This window comes from Hetaerina americana, unplaced genomic scaffold (assembly GCF_022747635.1).
Source record: "Hetaerina americana unplaced genomic scaffold, ioHetAmer1.1.p SCAF_20, whole genome shotgun sequence".
NCBI lineage: Eukaryota > Metazoa > Arthropoda > Insecta > Odonata > Calopterygidae > Hetaerina > Hetaerina americana.
This window is the reverse complement of record NW_027286764.1, coordinates 10436579-10456499: the sequence shown is the minus strand read 5'-3', so window position 1 is coordinate 10456499 and position 19921 is coordinate 10436579. Positions and strand designations below refer to the sequence as shown.

The 19921-nt window shown below is 40.0% G+C and overlaps 1 protein-coding gene across 1 annotated transcript; it reads left to right on the top strand.

Moving 5' to 3' along the window:
* The first annotated feature begins 1219 nt into the window (after positions 1-1219).
* On the top strand, positions 1220-19021 carry LOC139688553 (zinc finger protein 431-like). Its single transcript, XM_071586101.1, has 7 exons — positions 1220-1263; positions 1415-1517; positions 1694-1864; positions 2560-2757; positions 3149-3373; positions 14728-14845; positions 17719-19021. Exons 1-7 carry the CDS (start codon positions 1232-1234, stop codon positions 18777-18779), a joined length of 1908 nt encoding a protein of 635 aa, XP_071442202.1. The 5' UTR covers positions 1220-1231; the 3' UTR covers positions 18780-19021.
* Positions 19022-19921: the final 900 nt, after the last annotated feature.

The following is a 19921-nucleotide window of genomic DNA, read 5'->3' as shown; positions in this document are numbered from 1 at the left end:
CCCACATTTTCCCATACCCTTAAGTATTTTGCTAGTTATTGTAGTAGTCTTTATCCCTTGCAAGTTTTAATAACCATACTCACAAATATTTTCCCCACAATTAATTATTAGAAATAGTTTCACTTAGAGCATTGTAGAAATGCTGATATATTCAATCTATACATGTGACAGAAGCTGTGACATACTAGAAAACCGTTAGTAATTTTAAACTAATAATGTTTTGTCAAAGGCAATGTATTGACTTTAAGGGGAGGATAAATGTTTCTGTGAGGTCAATTCAAAGGAAGGTTGATTGGGAACTTTTCTGATGCAGTCGTGACAAGTTTATCCTCCATGATACATTACTGTTGATCAAACATGGATACACTACTACACTCCAAAGATAAAGGAAGAGTCGAAAAATTGCGATTTTAAAGGCGAGCTAGCTTCGAAGAAGGTAAAGACGATGAAATTCGTCCGCAAGGTGGACCCCAGTGACTTATTTTTAACCTTAAATAAATGGCTCCGAAGAAAATCATTCACTTCCTACCAAGACATTTGATTACCCTTCCAAAATCCTACTTCTTGGGTGGCATAGAAAAAGGTGGAGAAAAGCAGGTAAATATGTATCGGGCTTATAAAGATTGCATTGAAAAATGCAAAACTCCACCCTAAAACCATCTTGATCTAACTGAACGACTTATATGTCGACGATACTTTTCTTCTATAAGGAAATATTAACTTTTGCTTTCCTATAGTATATTCCCAATATATGCTGCCTGCAAGACCGTGTGGCCTCCACATCTCTCTTCTCGAAAAAGTCCACTTATTTTCTGGTTGGAACAAACGGTAAATCCCTACCAGGCGTTGAACACTCTGATTTGTATTGAGGATTCAATGGTTTAATTGCATGATGGTAGGCTGACTGCTCAATTAGTTACTTTTATTTCTTTAAAATAACTGATGCAGTGCGTGCGCTAATCTTCAAACTCGCGATATCATTGCATTTTCCCAAGACTTTTCCTTCATTAAAATGCTTTTGCAACTATAAACTTTGCTCTGGTTTCCTTTTTCGAATGGCTAAATATTCATAAGATCAGATTCTCTTGTTCACTTTGACGATATGATAGAGACCAAAGAAGGCGCATACTTTTTATTAGTCTTTGTGCCCTTCGTTTAACAAAGGTGAATCTTCTGACCCATGCCGCGGTTCGAAGAGTCACCCAAAGAGAAGGAACAGGTGAAGAACGTAATGCCTAAGGTCAATTCTGAAGTTAATGTAAGGTGTGCAAGTCCTCAGTTTAGCATTTTTGACTCTACTTAACGTACTATTGAAAGATTACGTTACCTTTTTCACGTTAAAATGTCCAGAGAATAATTTAACGTACTTTGAAACAGTCAGAATGTGTGATATAACCGATTTTAAACTCTGCAGGTTGTGTTTAAATAGTGGTGGATTGTTGATAAATATTTTCGAACAGAACAATAAATTGGAATTCATGTTGGAAAGGACAATAGAAGATTTAATAGATGTAAAAGTAAGTTGAGTTGCATGTGTAACATCCAATGTGTGTTGGAGATCTTCGGTTAAATAAATCAGCTAGTAGTGCATAGATTCCGTACGCTCTAGGGGAGAAGTACATTGATATTTAGGTAACAGGAGTATCGAGCATTATGTTGGTAATATTAGTTATTTTAAAAAATGTATCATTAGGTTGTGGCGGATACAAATTATCCCTGGTTGGTGTGTTCTAACTGCACGGAGAAGCTGACGGAATTCCGGCTATTTAAGCGTCGATGTGCCGAGTGTTTGTTTGTTTTCTACAATCGCATCTATAAGGGCTGCAATCCTACAACGAAAGACTCGATAACCAATCGAGAGGAGGTTAGTTGCATCAATTAAATTGAACGATGTCATTCACGAAGACATCTTCTGTTCAAAAGGGATATTTAATTACGTCTGTTTTGATTTATAACCAGAAAAGCCATTCTCATATCTTAATGATCAATCACAGGCATTAAAACTGTTGGCGAAAATATTCACTCTTAGGGTAAGGAAGCATGGAAAAGTGTATTTGTTTTCCTATCCGTCTATTTCACCTTCCCCAAACCCACATTTAAAAAGCCTCCAATATACGCCTATCGTATTGCTTTTATGACCAAGTTTTGACGGTGTACGAAAGTATGTTTGATAATACGTATAACGAGCTTTTTCCTAACATATTTTCTCAATGTCCCTGTAATCACTGTCTTTCATATAAACAAAGTAATACAAATCATTAAAGATCATGATTTTGTGACCTTAACCCACTACTAACAAGAAGGGTAGGATAAGATTCCTGGAATGCGTTTATGGGCACTCCCTGCCATTGACCCGAGCTGTGTGGTTCATAACAGCATAATAGATGTCCCTGCAAAACCATAGGTGGCCCAGAGAAATTATCTTCCTCCCTCCCCTGATTAATACCCTGCTAATGGGTGAATTTCACATAATGCCATAAGGGCCTTAGTATGGGGTAAACTCTGCCGTCACCTACCAAAACAAACCCCTGGTTGATAACTTTGTTTATGGTTTATAAGGAGGAGAGTGATGTCACGAGCCATGGCAACAAGGGTGTTGAGAGGCCTGGAGAGGAGTCGGTTGAAGGTACGTCAGGCAAAGTGTGGGCATGCAGCAGTCCCGTGGAAAGGGCAACGGTTGAGATGGAGGACACCTATTCCGCGGGCTCTCGGGTGAATTGGATGGCGGATAATGATTGGAATGGAGTGGAGATTCAGGTGAGTGAATTAAGTAATTATGCACTGCAAATATAAGCGATGCCTTTACCATTATTATAGCGTTTTAAGAGTGTGAGGTTTTTTCTTCTTAGGCAGAGTTAAGAAATGCAACAGCATTCCATGTCTTTGAATATTCCAAAACCTGAACCTAAATGGTAGACCAGCATATAATAATCTGTATTCCATTTAATGAATGCTAGTTGAAGGCAATTTAACTACCCTCAATCATAAGTGGTTATCTTTTTGCGAAATGAGGGACTCTTAAATGTTGCTCATGCCAGAATTTTCTAAAACAGTTTGGTGTGAAGGATTTGTTGCCCTGGTGCTCTTGTTTTAAAATGTTTGACCCTCTGCCATAATTGAATGCTAACGTGTGTATTCTTTGCATCAGTGTCCTGGTGGGATCAAGAAAGACTTGGGTGATGCCACCATTGCCAGTGATGCTATTGACAACAGGGCTGTGGATGTCCGAGATGACATGATCGTTGTGAAAAAGGAGGTTTACACTGCCCTCCGAGGATTTGCTGCTCCGGAAAAGGATATAAATAGGTCAATTGTCCCATTAACGCAGGAGGGTGATTGTCATTGGTCGGACATTGAGGTTTCAGGGAATTTGGTGAGTGTAATTTGCCATCCATTAGTTTTCCCAAACCTTTAAGTTGTTCCATTTGAGAATATTGTCTACTGAAGGGACAGTCTGACTTGATTTCTATTCCTTTAATGCCCAATCACACTGCCTATTAAGTAAGTGTGAATATGCCTCCCAATCAACCATTGTAATCAATGGAATCAAGTCTCTATACCTATGTTTAGCAACAGTCAACCTGCTGAGAGCTGAAATCAGTTATCTAATTGTTATTAGACATAGTTGTTTTATCAACTGACAAAATTTGATGTTGTCCTGGGGATATGATGGAATGATATAAGTAAAAATGATTACAATTGGAATAATGAAATCATAAATTGAATTTAATAAAAATAAGCAATAATTTCTTGTTGTTTAACGTCAAAATGCCACTTTTTGTGCTCCACAAAATTGTAGGAATTATTAATATACGGGGCAAAATATAAGCCAATTTTTGCAACATAAAAATGGTCATATTCAGTCAAGGACAATAAATGTATCCAGGAATTGCATCTATAGATCATATTCCCCATCTGTCTGTAAGTTTACTATGTTTATAAATGGGAATCAGCTGTAATGACAATGAGTAGATTGGGTATGGGGATGCCTCCTTGCCTAGATCTTATTGCAGTTTGAAAACTATATGCATAGTTACATAGGAATTGCCCTCTCTGACACATGCCTGAAGATGTCAGCACTCGAGTACATGCCTTGTTAACTCCACCCCACGATCAACCACCTCCTACACATCCCCCTTTTTCCCAAAAACTTCAACATTGAACTCCTGACAATCACTGATATAGCTACCAACAATGGTTACAACCCTGAGCTAGTTGACACATTACTGCGGAAAAAAAACAAAAATCAATGGCCATAAAAAGTATTTTCGTTTCACAGCCCGCAGTATCTAAGGATTTTAAGTGGTGCTCGATCCCATTTCTGGGAGATCTTTCATAAAGGATTTCCAACTGCCTACCCAACTCACTCAAAGCAGCCTTTTACACACCTGTAACCCTCTCCAAACTTCTAGCCAATGGAAAAGACACCCAGGATAGCCTTCTCAAATCAGGCATTTATAAACTGAAATGTGAGGATTGCAACAGCGTTTATGTCGGTCAGACAGGTAGGAATATTAAGTTACGAGTCAAGGAACACACAAGGTGTCACAAAAATCAGAATACCAACTCTCTCTTCGCCAAGCATTTACTAGAATTTGACCAAAGCAGTGACTTTGTCCCACAGATATTACACACACTCCCAAAAGGATTAAAAATGGACGCTCTCGAGCAATTAGAGATTAGAAGGCACTTGGCAAACCCCAACACGACCCTTTGTAATGAGCAATTGTTCCCATACCCCTACCCACTCCTTTCCGAGAAACCAGCCTGGAAATGGTCAAAACAACCCCTCAACGTACCTGAGGGTCTCCACCCCTCTCAGGCCCTTCCACCCCTCCCCGCCCCCACTCGGTCCTGAGGGTATATATTCTGGCACTGTGTCTGTTTAGCAAATTTTGTGCCTGATGATGCTGCAAGTCGGTGAAATGCCTTGTACCATATAATTAAATCTGTGGAAAAGTACAAGTCTTTCTTTTTAGTGTGGATATTAAATACTTTCACGGAGTGAAGCCTGAAACAATAGAATATAGAGATATATCTTGGTGTATATTTATAGTCAGTGTGTTGCAGAAATTTGTTAAGAAAATATGCTCGAAAATGCGATAAGACCGGGCAAGTATAATGACTAAAGACCTTTAAATAGGTGTAGTTATGATGCTCAGTATTCATTGTACGTGGGAAGGCCCCGAAGTATCCAGCCTGACCTAGAGATGGTGGTAGTTGTTTGAAAAATATCTCTGTTATAGAAAGTATGCAATCTATTAAGCTTATGTTTCAAGTTTGAAGATGCTTCATTGTTTAGTATTTATTTGGCATCCATCAACAGTGAACGTTTTCAACAGAATTTGTGAAAATGAAGAAAATTTGTCATCTTTATGTGTTACAATATTTTCCTTTGAAAGGCCTCAGCCGAACCAATATAAAGGCTGAACTGGATTCTACTCTGGGTGATTCTGCTCCTTTGTTTACAACAGTAAAATATTGGGTAGCAGAGTGTAATCGAGGCTGTACAAGCTGTTAAGACGAGCATCGCATTGGTCGACCAAATGAGGTGACATCTCCAGGAAGGGCGAAGAAAATCCACCAAGTGATACTAGATAATTGTTGACTGAAAGTGGGCGAGCTAGCAGACACAGTAGCCATTTCAAAAAGTGCGATACATTGCATATTAACCCCTTCCACTTCAATTTATTTTTTGAATATCGTGCCCCTATCCTCTATTTAATTTTTCTTTGTTTTTTTAAAAATGGAATGGTAGGTAATGAAATGAAACGTTGTAGTTGGTAATCAACGTAGAATAGTGAAATAAAAAGTTATTTTTATGTCATATTGTAAAGTATCTAGTTAAATGATTATTTTTTCATCAAGACATTTTTCTTTTTAACTATGATAATAATATTTAATATTAACAAAAAATAAAATTACATATATGTCTTCGTGAAGGATTCTCGGGTCTTCCACTGGGTCAAGGGTTCCACATTGGCCGACGTTTCGATGCCCGACTCGTGCATCGTCTTCAGGGTTGATGGCTGCCATTCCGTATTTGGCCGTCTTATATACCTGAGCTCACGCCTCAGGTGACCTGTGATTGGCCCGAGGAGGGGGGACCTCCTGATTGGTCGCCGGGCAGTTGTGGTCTGTTCCTTCCTTTCTTTACTTGTTTTAGCACCGGTTTCCATGCATTGCTGAGGGAATAGCCGGAATCCCTATTGAAATTATGTCCTGCCATTTTAATTTCAATTGATTCTTTGACTATTCGGTCCCAGTAACCCCCGGCGCGTTCAAGTACCTTCGTCTCATTGAAATTGATGGAATGATCCATCGCGATGCTGTGTTCGGCGATGGCTGATTTTTCCAATTGTCCCAGGCGAAGGTTTCTTTTATGTTCTTTTAATCTTGTCTCAATGGTCCGCCCCGTCTCTCCGATGTAGACATCTCCGCAGGCACACGGGACTTGGTATATGCCTGGGGTCTTTAGGCCGATAGGGTCCTTTGCTCTGACGAGCAAATTTCTAATTTCAAATTTCTAACTGGGGCACCTCTGCGACCAATTGTGAGTGCCATCAGCTCACCTACCTATAATCTTGCGAAGCACCTCACCAGTGTTCTGTCGCCACATGTGGGCTGCTGCGAGCATCACCTAAGAAACTCTGCAGATTTTGTAAAAATCTTGGATGAAATCCGTCTGGAGGAAAGGGATATCCTGGTGAGTTTGGACGTGGTATCCCTTTTCACACGGGTCCCCCTGACTGACACTCTACGCCTCCTGGAAGCCAAGTTCGACGCTACCATGGTGATGCTTTTCCGCCATGTCTTGACCTCCACCTACTTCCTCTACGATGGGCAGTACTTTGAACAAGCGGATGGAGTGGCAATGGGATCTCCACTCTCCCCTGCCATAGCCAACTTCTTCATGGAAGACTTCGAAGAAAAGGCACTACAATCAGCCCCGCTCCGCCCGAAATATTTCTTCCGCTACGTCGATGACACATTCGTGATTTGGCCACATGGGAACGATACACTGAACGAATTCCTGGCGCATATGAATCGCCAGCATCCCAACATTTCCTTTACCATGGAATTGGAAATTGACGGCAAACTCCCGTTCCTCGATATCCTGGTTCAACGAAAGAGTGATGGCACACTCGGACATGGGGTGTATCGTAAGCCGACGCACACTTGGCTGTACCTCAACGGTAAGAGCCACCACCACCCAACCCAAAGGCGACCAGTGTTGAATACACTCTTCCAACGAGCCAGGGACATCGCTGACAAGAATAGTTTGTCGGAGGAGATTAAACATCTCAAAACCACCTTTCGCCAAAATGGATATAGCGGACACGAAATCTCTCTGGCCCTAAAAAGGGCCTTCAACCCGCTACCACGCACGATGGAGGAGGAAAAAGAAAAACCGATAGCAAGGGCCTGCCTGCCGTATGTCGCCTCGATCTCAGGTAAAATATCCAGGATACTTGCGAGGCACAACATCGAGGCTATCCACAAACCACCGGGAAAAATTAGAAATTTGCTCGTCAGAGCAAAGGACCCTATCGGCCTAAAGACCCCAGGCATATACCAAGTCCCGTGTGCCTGCGGAGATGTCTACATCGGAGAGACGGGGCGGACCATTGAGACAAGATTAAAAGAACATAAAAGAAACCTTCGCCTGGGACAATTGGAAAAATCAGCCATCGCCGAACACAGCATCGCGATGGATCATTCCATCAATTTCAATGAGACGAAGGTACTTGAACCGCCGGTGGTTACTGGGACCGAATAGTCAAATAATCAATTGAAATTAAAATGGCAGGACATAATTTCAATAGGGATTCCGGCTATTCCCTCAGCAATGCATGGAAACCGGTGCTAAAACAAGTAAAGAAAGGAAGGAACAGACCACAACTGCCCGGCGACCAATCAGGAGGTCCCCCCTCCTCGGGCCAATCACATGTCACCTGAGGCGTGAGCTCAGGTATATAAGACGGCCAAATACGGAATGGCAGCCATCAACCCTGAAGACGATGCACGAGTCGGGCATCGAAACGTCGGCCAATGTGGGACCCTTGACCCGGTGGAAGACCCGAGAATCCTTCACGAAGCAAATACGCCGGGAAAGCACCAGATCTTACTACATATATGTCATTGAAAAATCTATACATAAAGTTAAAAATTGGGAAATATTTATATTTAAAGCAAGGCAACATTATTATACAATAGATTTGAATACATAATATGATATACATATACATAATTAATAATCAGAGAAAGTATGATACTTCTCAAAACACTCTGGCAAATGTGAAGGTACCTGGCTGTGCTTATACTTCCAAATTGTCTCACTTCTAACATCATTTTTGAAGCATTTTTGCATGGCATCTTTTGGGTGTTGTTTCTTTTGCTGTTGATGGGATATTTTTAGGAAAATGAGACCAATTCTAGCTTGCTATCGGACTGGTATGTCATCATGTGAAGGTCATCCAGGAACATTGTAATTTGACAGAGTGACCTTTGCCAATAACACCTCGGCAACATCCAAATGAAAACTATTTATACTTTTCTTCTTTACTTTCGAATATAAAGTGTAAGAATTAAACAGTGCATTATCAAATATATAAAAGAACGTTTTTTTATATCCTTTCACGAACTTTCTTATCAATGGGAAGCCTGCCAGCTGCTCGTCTTGTATGTCCACATCTCCCATTCCTCGATTATAATCAATCAAACTAGCTGGTTTTGAAAGAATAGCTTCGCTACCATCTCTCCAACTCTTCTTTTCAATGCTCTCATCGTCACTTTCACATAAACAATTTATAATTCTTTTATTCATTGAAGGGTAGTTTTCACCTCACTATATATGTGTAAAAAAATGTGGGCAAAAACCGAAAAGACACCCTGTGACAAACTCCGTCTAACCACATGAATGATTGCATTCAAACTAAGGTTATCATGAAGGAACTGCGTAGGCACCACAAGAAATGCTGAGAAGATGACTCATCGTGTAATAGAAACACCCTTTTAGAGAAGGCTAACTCTGTACAAACTGTAGTAGAAACTTGAGAGTCGAAACTTGCAACTCTATTGTGGAAACTTGATACTTTTATGTGAATATGAAAATGAAAGAAAATAATGCTACGGAAGGATGGCTATACTAACAGTTTGTCAAAGATTCCAAATTGTAGCTTAGTTTCACCAGTAGAGTTGCCAAAAGTATACTGTTGAAAAACTATTGTAAAATTTTTGTGTTACAATAGCATTTATCCTTCAATAAGCATCCTTTCGTATCGGAAGTTCATGACGAGCTAGACTCGTCATTTCAGCGCAAGGGGTTAACTGAAAATGTGGACATGAGAAACCTGTGTGCAAGATGGGTGCCGAGTTTGCTCACACTCGAGCAAAACCAGTGTCGTGAAGATGTTTCTATTGAGTGTTTAGCCAAGTTTCACCACAGCAAAGCAGAATTTTTGCACCGTTTCATAACCAAGGATGAAGCATTGGTCCATTTCTTCACACCCGAGAAACAAGAACAATCAAAACAATGGATTCAAAAAGGAGGGCCGCCTCCAAAGAAGGCAAAGACTGTTTCATCTGCAGACAAGGTCATGGCATTGGTTTTTTGGGATGCGTGTGGGATAATTTTCAATGAATATCTTGAAAAAGGAAAAACTATCATTGACAAGGATAATGCAAACTTTTTGCGATGTTTGAGCGGAGAAATCAAGCAAAAGTGGTCACATTTGCCTACAAAGGTGTTGTTTTATCAAGACAATGCACGAGCTCACAAATCTGGTATTACAACGGCCAAAATTCATGAGTTAATGTTTGAAAATTTACCTCATGTACCCTATTCGCCAGATTTCGCCCACCCGGATTATTTTCTGTTTACAAATGAAAAAATGGCTCGGTTGTCAAAGATTTCCCAACCGTGAAGAGGTAATGTCGGCAGTTAATGGCTATTTTGAGGAGCAAGACAGTTCTTATAATAAAAAGGGTATTGAACTTAGTGAACATTGGGGGAAAAGTGTTTAGAGGTGAAATGAGATTATGTTAAAAAAAATATAGATATTTTTCCAAAATTTTTGTGTTTTCTTTGTTTGGTCTGGTACTTCTGGGATTACCCTGGTAGATTTCATAAATGAAAGGGAAATCTTTAATAAACTCTGATGTGGGAACTCCACATCTATTTAATGTTGGATGACGCATTGCAAATTTTAAGAAAGACATAAGAATACGGTGTCCTTTCTTTATGGTATAAGGAAAACAAAATGATGTAAGAAGTAATTGATTTGAGTAGGGTGTAGTTTAGGATGAATGACTGCACTTTCTGTTCTTCTGAGTACACTAAGTACACTACACTGGCGAAGATACCTGTGGGTATGGGGATTGAGAATGCTCCTGCAGATCCCTGCTTGTCGTTGTGGGCAACTAAAAGGGCACGGAGAAAACCCTGAAAACAAACCCCCAACTGCTAAGAGCTAGTACTGTTCTGGTCCAGGGCCAGAGGATGCTGTGGATCCACTGCTTATGTAGCCATACACTCTGGCCTGCATTCTGCCCGTGTTTGCCGTGCCTAGAGACCCACAAGGGAGAGAAGGGGATCCTGGGTGGTGAACCTTATGGTTCCCAGCAGGGATTCAGATTTCCTGTATGCACTGGGGAGTGACATTCCTCTTCAGTCACAGATTTTGTGTGAACAGGAGGTCGGGAGCTAGCCACTCCCAGTTCATTGGCTTACGTCACCTTTTCGTTCCGGTGGTGAGTGCCACGGTTGCGTGAGTCTGAGTAGGGGGAGTTCAAGATATAAGGGTTTTGGTCAGCTCTTGCATTGAAGGTCCACCCCTAAACAGATAACCATTCCTGAAGTGTAATATCCCTCAAGTTGGCCCTGGTGACTGATCCAATCAAGCAGAGTGGCATCCAGAGTGTGTGGCTCCTTGGTAAATATGGAGGCCGTGGGATGAAATATCTATTGTCATGGGGAAAAATCCTTTCTACTACTGAAAAGTTTCCGCCTGGATGGAGAGATGAAGAGAGAAATGTTTTTTTAGGGAATGATTGATTTTCCACTGAGAGGAGCTCCCAGACAATGTGTTTGGTGGGTATGAATTGGCCCCAGTTCAGCCATTCATACCTAACCAGGGCGTTGTTTTCAGTACCAATGCTTCATCCATGTCACGTCGTGATGTTAGGGTAAAGCCACCTTCCTGTGCTGTTGCAAAGACATTCACGAGGGTAAAGAGTACAACTAAGAACCTCTTTACGCCAACTACAAGGGTACATATCCAATGTACTATTGCGATTCTCCTAAGATGAAAGATGAAAGGAAGGTCATGGAGATAAAGACCTTCAAAATGGTCACATAGGTGAAAGGAAGGAGAAAGTATATGGTGCTAATGGCCCCAACTTTCTCCTGTTGCCAAAATATACCATCGCCATGCAAACAGGTGATCTGAAGGACAGTACTGCGGGCAGGCAGTCAACATAAAAGAAAATCACCAAATAGAGATAGAGTAAGTTGAACAATGAGCCACCTACTTCGGTGGGCACTTCCAAGAGGAGGGCGCTAAAAACCAGCAAAGGGGACATGCCAAGAGGGCTTGAAAAGACACCAAACCCTACACCTTCAGCAAAGCTATGAAAGCCAGAGGTAATTGATGGTTTTTATGTAAGTGTGGACCTGAAGTGGTTTTTATTTACACAAGGGGGACCTGGCTGATGATGATGATGGAAACCATGGCGGTGAAATATGAAATCTTTATGTGGAAGTGCTAAGTTTCTTTCTTTACCCTGATCATGAAGGAATTCCACATAGTTAAACCTTAAATTCTTATGTTCCTTCCACTGGTTTAAAATCGAGTTTCAAAGGCAGCTTTAAGGTCTTCATCCTTACTTTAAATACAGTTAGTTAAAAGGTCCTAATAAAAAGAGCCATCTTGCCCCTAAATCCCCATACATGCATTTTGATTGGCATCAAACGTTATTGTAAGCATTCTAAGGGCTGAAAAAGACTATAACGACATGTTGGCATAGTAGAAAGGATTCCTGGACGAAATTATCTGCACGCCACATGGTCCTTAGTGAATCTCTACCGTCGTGAACCATCCTGAGTGATGAAAAGTTGTCACCTATCCAAGCACCAAAAGAGAAGTCAGTTGAACATTCTTTCTCGTACTTTGCACAGGCATCTGGTGAGAGAGGTGGGACCATAGCTATTCGGTTCATTTTTTTTCTTGCCCTATTTAAGAATAGGTATCACTATGGACTCCCACCAGGAGCTTGGGTAACTATTCTCGATCCACCAATGGTTGATGGTATTGAAGACCTGCACCAATGCCGCTTCCAGAATATGTCTGAGGAAAGTGTTGTGGATTCCATCCATACCTGGCTAAGTGTTATGGGAGTCTGTGATGGCAGATTCCAGTTCTCAGGGCAAGAAAGGCTCATTGAATTCCACTCTTATTCAACCCGCACCAAAATTAAGAGGGACCCTCTCAAATCACCTCTTTATGTTTTAAGAAATCTGTATCATAGCTTTCATCACTGCTATTAGCAGTGAATTGCTTCATGATAATGACGCTTATATCAGGGATGAAGTCACCACCTGGGCCAGCTATGAGCAGTCGTGAGATGACAAACGAGCCCTTTGACCTGGAGATTTTCTTCACTTTGTCCTGTATGTGAGTGATTGGGGTTCTATGGTTGATCTTAGAGACGTAATCAATGGAGGAAGCCCTCTTGGCCTGCTTCATGGCCTTTTGAGCTCACGCTCAGAGTTTTTGAATAGAGGCAAGTTTTGTTGCTGTGGGGTATTTAAGAAAACATAATTAATGCCCTTTTCCTCACCCTGACCCCCTGTTGCATTACTTGTTCCACCAAGGGACAGGTTGCTCGGGTAAGTTTACCAGAGGACCAAGGAACACCTGCGGAAACTGCTGCTACATGCGATGACCTTAGCCTCTCAATGTTGTGCTAAGCATCAAAACCAGCATTTTATTTAAAAGGCAAAAGGAACTTAAATAGAGGCTAGTCATGGCTTATGAGCCTGTTTTCCGGAGAATTGATAAGATTACAGGAAATGTCTCCTTTGGCGAGGAAAAGAAGAAGTGACCACTCTCACAGAGATCATGGGGATGTCTTAAGCTTAGGAGCTGGACTTCTTGAGCATATAGAGAAATCTATAGCTGGGAATACTCCATTAAAACTGTCAAAATGTATTATTTTACTACCTTTCAATAATAACAAGTTAAAATCCTTAATAAAATTAGATAAAATCCATTTTCTCCTGTTCCTCGGAGACATTGACTGTCCCCATAAAGGGTCGTATGCATTAAAATTGCTGATCAATATAAATGGCCAAGGTGGCCGATGAACAAGGGCTTCTAAATTGAAACATGTCCCTGGTGCACCCTCCGGCAGATAAACATTACATAACGTTATCCTATCAGGGATGTATAGTGCTTGGAATGGAAAATTCAGTAAGACTCGCGAGGTGAAAAGATGATGTGCAGCATCGAAACCATGGTCGTGAAATATTAAATCTTTATGTGGAAGTGCTTAGTTTCTTTCTTTACCCTCAGTGGAAGGAAACTTGGTGGTCTGTGGATAGCAACAAACTGAGTTCAGGAAAGTCAGTTGTTTTGGCCTGGCCCTTCTGGAAAAATTTTATGGAAGAGGTCACCAACACATGCTGAAGAGATATGGCAGTGTGAGTGCCCTCACACCACCATATCTCTTCATGGAGGAGAAAGGGCATCCTCGCTGCAAAGATTGAGCCCTGACCCTGAGGGTGAACCGTATTTTGACTCCCCGCAACAGATACCAGGGGTCTAGAGAAGTATTTTTAAATGAGGGGGGATTGGGTTATATTTTATGGCATCACCCCAAATCTTTAAATTAGGTTTTTGCATTTTTAAAAGAAACTGGTTTAATGGGACTAGTATAGTTGTTGTATCCTTATTTTAGGGTATTGGTTTTTAATATTTATGTATTGATTACTTATGTATTTATCTATTAAAGTAATTTTGTATCTATTCCTTGCTAGGGTATTGAAGTTAAACCTATTATCAGTGGCGCTAAATGACAATAGATGTCGATGCACTGTTAAAAACTCAATTACTACCAATAATACTACTGCTAATGGTTAGGAGAACTTAAAAACATGCCATGTTGCAAAGTGTTCAATATCTCACTACCAATTAAAATGTTCTCTGCCTCTATCTTTCTTCTCTCCTGCCTCCTTTGGATTTATACCAACAATGCCCTCTCCCCCTATCTCACCATTCCTTTCAGACTTAGTTTGTTTTTCTCTTTCATTCAACTTCACCTGAAGCGACCCTAAAAGAATGCAGTTCCTAATCTTCTAATTACAGTAGTCGTTAAGAGAATGTAAACATTCCTGTTGACCATTGTAATTCTATGGAAATACATATTTTTTTATACTTTTCATCCTTGAACTCTCGTATACCTCAACCCTGTTAACTTTTTTTAAAAATGTGGGAAATGTTAATATACGTTGGTGTTCAAAGGTTCAATTCATGAGTAGAAAGATTTTGGCAGACATAAAAATAATTTGTCTCAATTAAGAATATGCTAAAATTATTATTTTAGATTTTAATGTAAATTGGCAAGCTTTGTGCAATTTCAAATTCAAAGTATGAAAGTTGGTGGGGCATATGATGGATGTTTTGCATGGATGCACTCTACCTTATAATTTATTCTCTGATCTTACAGGACCATTCGGAAGACAGAGAACTACGGTTGACTTTTAATGAGGAAGTGGACATTAAGGAGGAAAGTGACATTGACATTCCTCGAGAGGAAGGAGACATGGCAGGTGATATATTGCAAGGTAAGGAGGGCTCTGCTGCATTTTCACTTTTGCCACTTTCTGTTGTAGTAGAACTTTTAGTGAATAATCCACAAAAATATTTGTAAAACAATATTGCAATTGCCTTCTTTTGGTTGATAACTTGTAAATGCCTTCTTGGTACCAGTCACTAACCTTATATTCACTATGGTGATATTAATTGATGTATAAATGTAGTTTCTTTGTCATTGTTTCATCTGTTAGCATGCAATTTTGGAGATGCTTTGGGCATATGCGATTAGATGGAAGAGCTCTCTGAATCCATCATTCCTGCCTGTTTTGGATTTTTCCGGGCAGTCTTCTCTTCTCTCCCTCAATATCAATAGCTCTTCATTGTTTTGTTTTCCTTTCTGACCAATTCACCTTCTCCTAACCCACAGTCGACAATTCAAAAGCGTCTGAGACATATACAGGTTGCGCATTAGCCTCCTGTCCCTCCAATCTATTCCTATTTTTTTCAATACACTCATTAGTTTTTCCCAATTTACTCTAACAAATGCTTTTTCAAAATCTACGAAACAGGCTAATACGTCATGATTGTATTCTATATTCCTCTCGATTTGTGATCTCATTACTGCAATTGCATCACGTGTACCTCTCCCCTTCCTAAACCCAAACTGATCATCCCCTAAGTAATCATTTACCCTACTCTATCCTTTTATTTATGATCCTGAGAACCACTTTAGCTGCGTGGGATATCAAACTTATTGCGCTGTAGTCTTCACATGATGTAGCCTTTAACTTTTTCGGAATAGGAACTAAAACTGATCTCAAAATGTCTTCCGGCCAGATTCCTTCCTCATAGATACTACGAATCAGCCCCTAGAGCCTCTTCCTCCCACATTTTCCTATACATTTCAGTAGTTCCGCAGGAATGTTATCCTCCCCCACGGCCTTATTTAGTTTCATCTCCCTTAATGCTCTTTCTATCTCACCATCGAGTATGCTTGGACCTAAGGTATCTTCCTCTACGTCATGTTCCTTGTCTATAAATTGAGTAGCTTCAGGCGTGATGTGGTAGAAGTCGAACATAATGAATAACTGATCGTAGCACTTTTCCACTTGATAAAGCGGAAAAGTGCTACGATCAGTTATTCATTCCTTGTCTATGTCTAACTTTGTTGGTCTAAGCTCTTTACTGTACAGTTCTTCTATATATTCCTTCCATCTCTCTTGGATCTTTCCTGTGTCAGGTATTGTCTTACCCACCTTAGTGTCCTCATCTGCTCCCGGGAAGCTGTGTGAATTTATCACACTGTTCCTAAACCTATGTCTAACCAGAATATAATCTAGCTGATACCGTTCTGAGTCACCTGGTGTTTTCCATATATGCCTGCACCTTTTGTGGTGTCTAAACCAAGTGTTGGTGATGCCTAACCCCACTCTCCTGCAGAACTCAACTTCTTTCTCCCCTTGGTCATTCTTCGTGCCTAAACTGTAGTCCCCCACCTCAACACCATCTCTTCCTTCGCCTACCATCGCATTCCAATCCCCCATCACTATCAAATGTTTCCCTGCAGGAACACAAGCGATTATGTCCTCTAACTGATTGTATATCCTATTGACCTCTTCCTCCGTATGGTTGCTCAGTGGCATGTATACCTGAATGATAACCAAGTTCGTCAGTTCTGCTTTTATCTCTACTAGTAATATTCTATCGGTTGCTTGTTCTATATTGACTACGCTTCTCCTTACCTCTTTGTTTAATACTATGACAACCCCTTGTTGGCTCTCGTCCCAGCCGCTGTATATTATTCTATAATTATCACTTTAGTAATCCCTGCTATCCTTCCACCTCACCTTGCATAGATTTAAAATATTTATATTTCCCCTTTCCATCTCTTGCTTATTGTTGTCCAATTTTCCTGTCCTCCTCATTGTCATAACATTCCACGTTCCTATTCTAACTACTTTGGTCTTCTTCTCCCGCGTTTTCTGTCCTGCTGCTGGTTTTATTTCTTGAGATACAAATGTAAAAGCCCTTCAACATAAGCCTAGTTCAACTTGCTACTTATTAATACACCTGTATGAAACTACAAGTAACACTGTACTAATCAGTTTATACTACGGCGAAATTTATTCAAATATTACCTACAGTATAATGTTATGGGGATCAGCTGCTATTTCTCGAACCATCTTTAAAATGCCAAGGAAATCTATTGAAATCATCACTAGGAAACCTCACAATGCTCCATCAAGGCTTATTTTCCATGAATTAAATTAGCTACCACTCCTGTGCATCTACATTGTGTTTTTAATTGTTTATATTAAAAATAACATTGGCAACTATTCTCTTAACTCTGCTTATCATCATTATTACGCCAGAGGGAGGAATGATATCCATTATGGGAATGTAAGAACTTAAGCATTGAAATTAGGACCCAATGAAATGGGCATCAGATTACATAACAAACTGCCCAAAAGTATCAAGGATACAAATGGAACTGCTGCATTCAGGCGTAAATATAAAGAGATCTACAGCTTAATATGTTATACTTAGTTGACAAATATCTTTAGTATATTCCTGACCAGTAAATTCATACTTTTATTTTATAGCTATGGGCATGGTTATTTTATATCTATGGTCATGGTCGGATTCATGTTGGTGATCAATGATTTTTCTGAATTGATATTTCATGCATATGTTACAGCCAATGTTCATGGGTTTGTGCCAAATATTATGTAACTTTGAATGCCATTTCTTTAATGTATCTTAATTGAGCTTGTGTCTTTGCTCATTTTTGACGTGCCTTATACCATGTACATACACCACCCACCTGGTATTTTTGTATTGTGATCTCTGGGCAAATAAAAAGTAATTATAATTATCAAAAGGTGTGATTCTACTCTTTCAGATGATGGCCAAGTAGAAGATGGTGTAGTGAAACTCCTGCACACGTGCCAAATTTGCACCAAAGTATTTGCAAAAAGGAGCTATCTTAAGGCTCATGTGATGCGTGTGCACCTTGTGAAGAAGAGGAAACTCAAATGTGGTGTTTGCTCAGAGGCTTTTGAGTGCATAAGTGACCTCGATGGACATCTGGAATCAGTGCATGCTGTGGAAAAGAGGCACCGATGCCAACAGTGCTCCAGATACTTCCAAAATCCAAGTGAACTCAGGATCCACATGTCGACACATACTGGAAAAAGCCAATTGAAATGTGATATATGTTCAAAAGGTTTCCGTTATAATGGTCTTCTTAAAAGGCACATGTTGAAACATACTTTGGAGAGACCACACAAATGTAATATTTGTTCGAAAAATTTTAAGGTAAAATTGCACCTCGATAGTCACATGTTGACGCACAGAGTTAAAGAGCAGTACAGGTGCGAGAAATGTTTGAAAGTTTTCTCGAGAAAGAGAGACGTGAGTAAGCACATTTTGTTACGTACTTGTAAACGGGTTCACAAATGTGCAGTATGCTTGAAAACTTTTGCAAAGAATGCAAACCTCAATCGGCACATGTTTACACATACCAATGAAAGGTTGCAAAAGTGTGAGTTATGTTCGAAAGCTTTTAACCATAAAGCATACCTTGAGATACACATGTTGACACACACTGGTGAAAGGCCGCACAAGTGTGAGATATGTTTGAAAGGTTTTCATCAAAAGCCACACCTCAAGGAGCACATGTTGACACATACTGGCGAACGGCCGCACAAATGTGAGATTTGTTCAAAATCATTCGCTCTCAAACAAACGCTGAAAGGTCACATGCGTGTACATGCTGGGGTGAAGTCGCATAAATGTGCAATATGCTCAAGAGCATTCTCACATAAGTCAAACCTTAGAAGGCACATGTTGACACATACAAATGAAAGGCCATACAAATGTGGAATGTGTTCAAAAACATTCAAACATACATGTGACCTAATGAGGCACAAGAAGGGGCACACGGAGGTAATAACCGACTGAATCTCCAAAAAGAGTCCATCTCCAAAAGAAAGCCAAGGCGACATAATTTAAGTGCACTAGAAATCTGAGGATTGATTGGTATTAAAAACTCATCCCAAGAATTCCCTCACTCTGCCAGGAATCAATACTAAGTGACTTTACCGATTTGTCGAAAAATGAAATTGTTCTCCTCAAATACTCGTATTTTTCATGGGAAATTTTCAGAAAAAATGGATACATACTGAATCTATGTCAATCCTGAAAAATTGGCAACAGCGTGATAATATAATAACATTAAAAACTATTTCATTAATTTTATCCCTTGTGAACTATCTGCTATTTTGTGATAATAGCAGAGTGGTTTTTCCTTTGTGCACTAAAACAATCCTTTATGATATTGCTACAATATCTCAAAATTCGTCAAAGTACATCCCTTGAGCATGGAAACACATTTACCAGCGACTTTTCATTGACGCGAAGGATCCCTGATTGGCGGATACTGGAAGGACCTGAAGGGGACATGTATAAGCTTCTTTGATGGAACTAAGGGTCTAATGAGGGAAGATTTTTGGGAGTAGGGAATAGTCTGTTGGTGCGTAGTCGGGACTGTAATGGGGTTGGGGAATAGTCACAATATCCTTGCAGGAAGTTTTAACAAGCATTGCATTGCCAAACTTTCAGTGGCAATGGTGTGCATTAATTTTATCAATCAATATCAATAATACACACACTTTGTAACCATTGGGCTGAATTCATTAATTCCCCAAACGTGAGAAAAAACTGTTGCCAATAATTTTTATACAAACCTTCATCATAGGCACAGCACAAGAGGGTGTAATGGCTTGAGAATAATTGCCCAAAGCACATTGCTTTGTGTGCTAAGAACTGTTATGCTGGTGTGAGCCTCTGGAAAAACTAAGGGATATGGAAAAGTTATCATTTAAATCTAAACGTTATCAGTTCCTGTGCAAACATCAAGTCTACTCAGTGGATGAATTCACATCGCCCTAAATAAATAATATCATTCTAATGTGTGCCATTACTGTTCCTTTTTTATTTGTGACTATCATTTATATTCAATCTCCAATTGAATTTCTTATTGTCTGTCTGAATATTTGCAATCTATGTGATGCAGGCCATGCATGTAGCAAAATCGTGTTTCA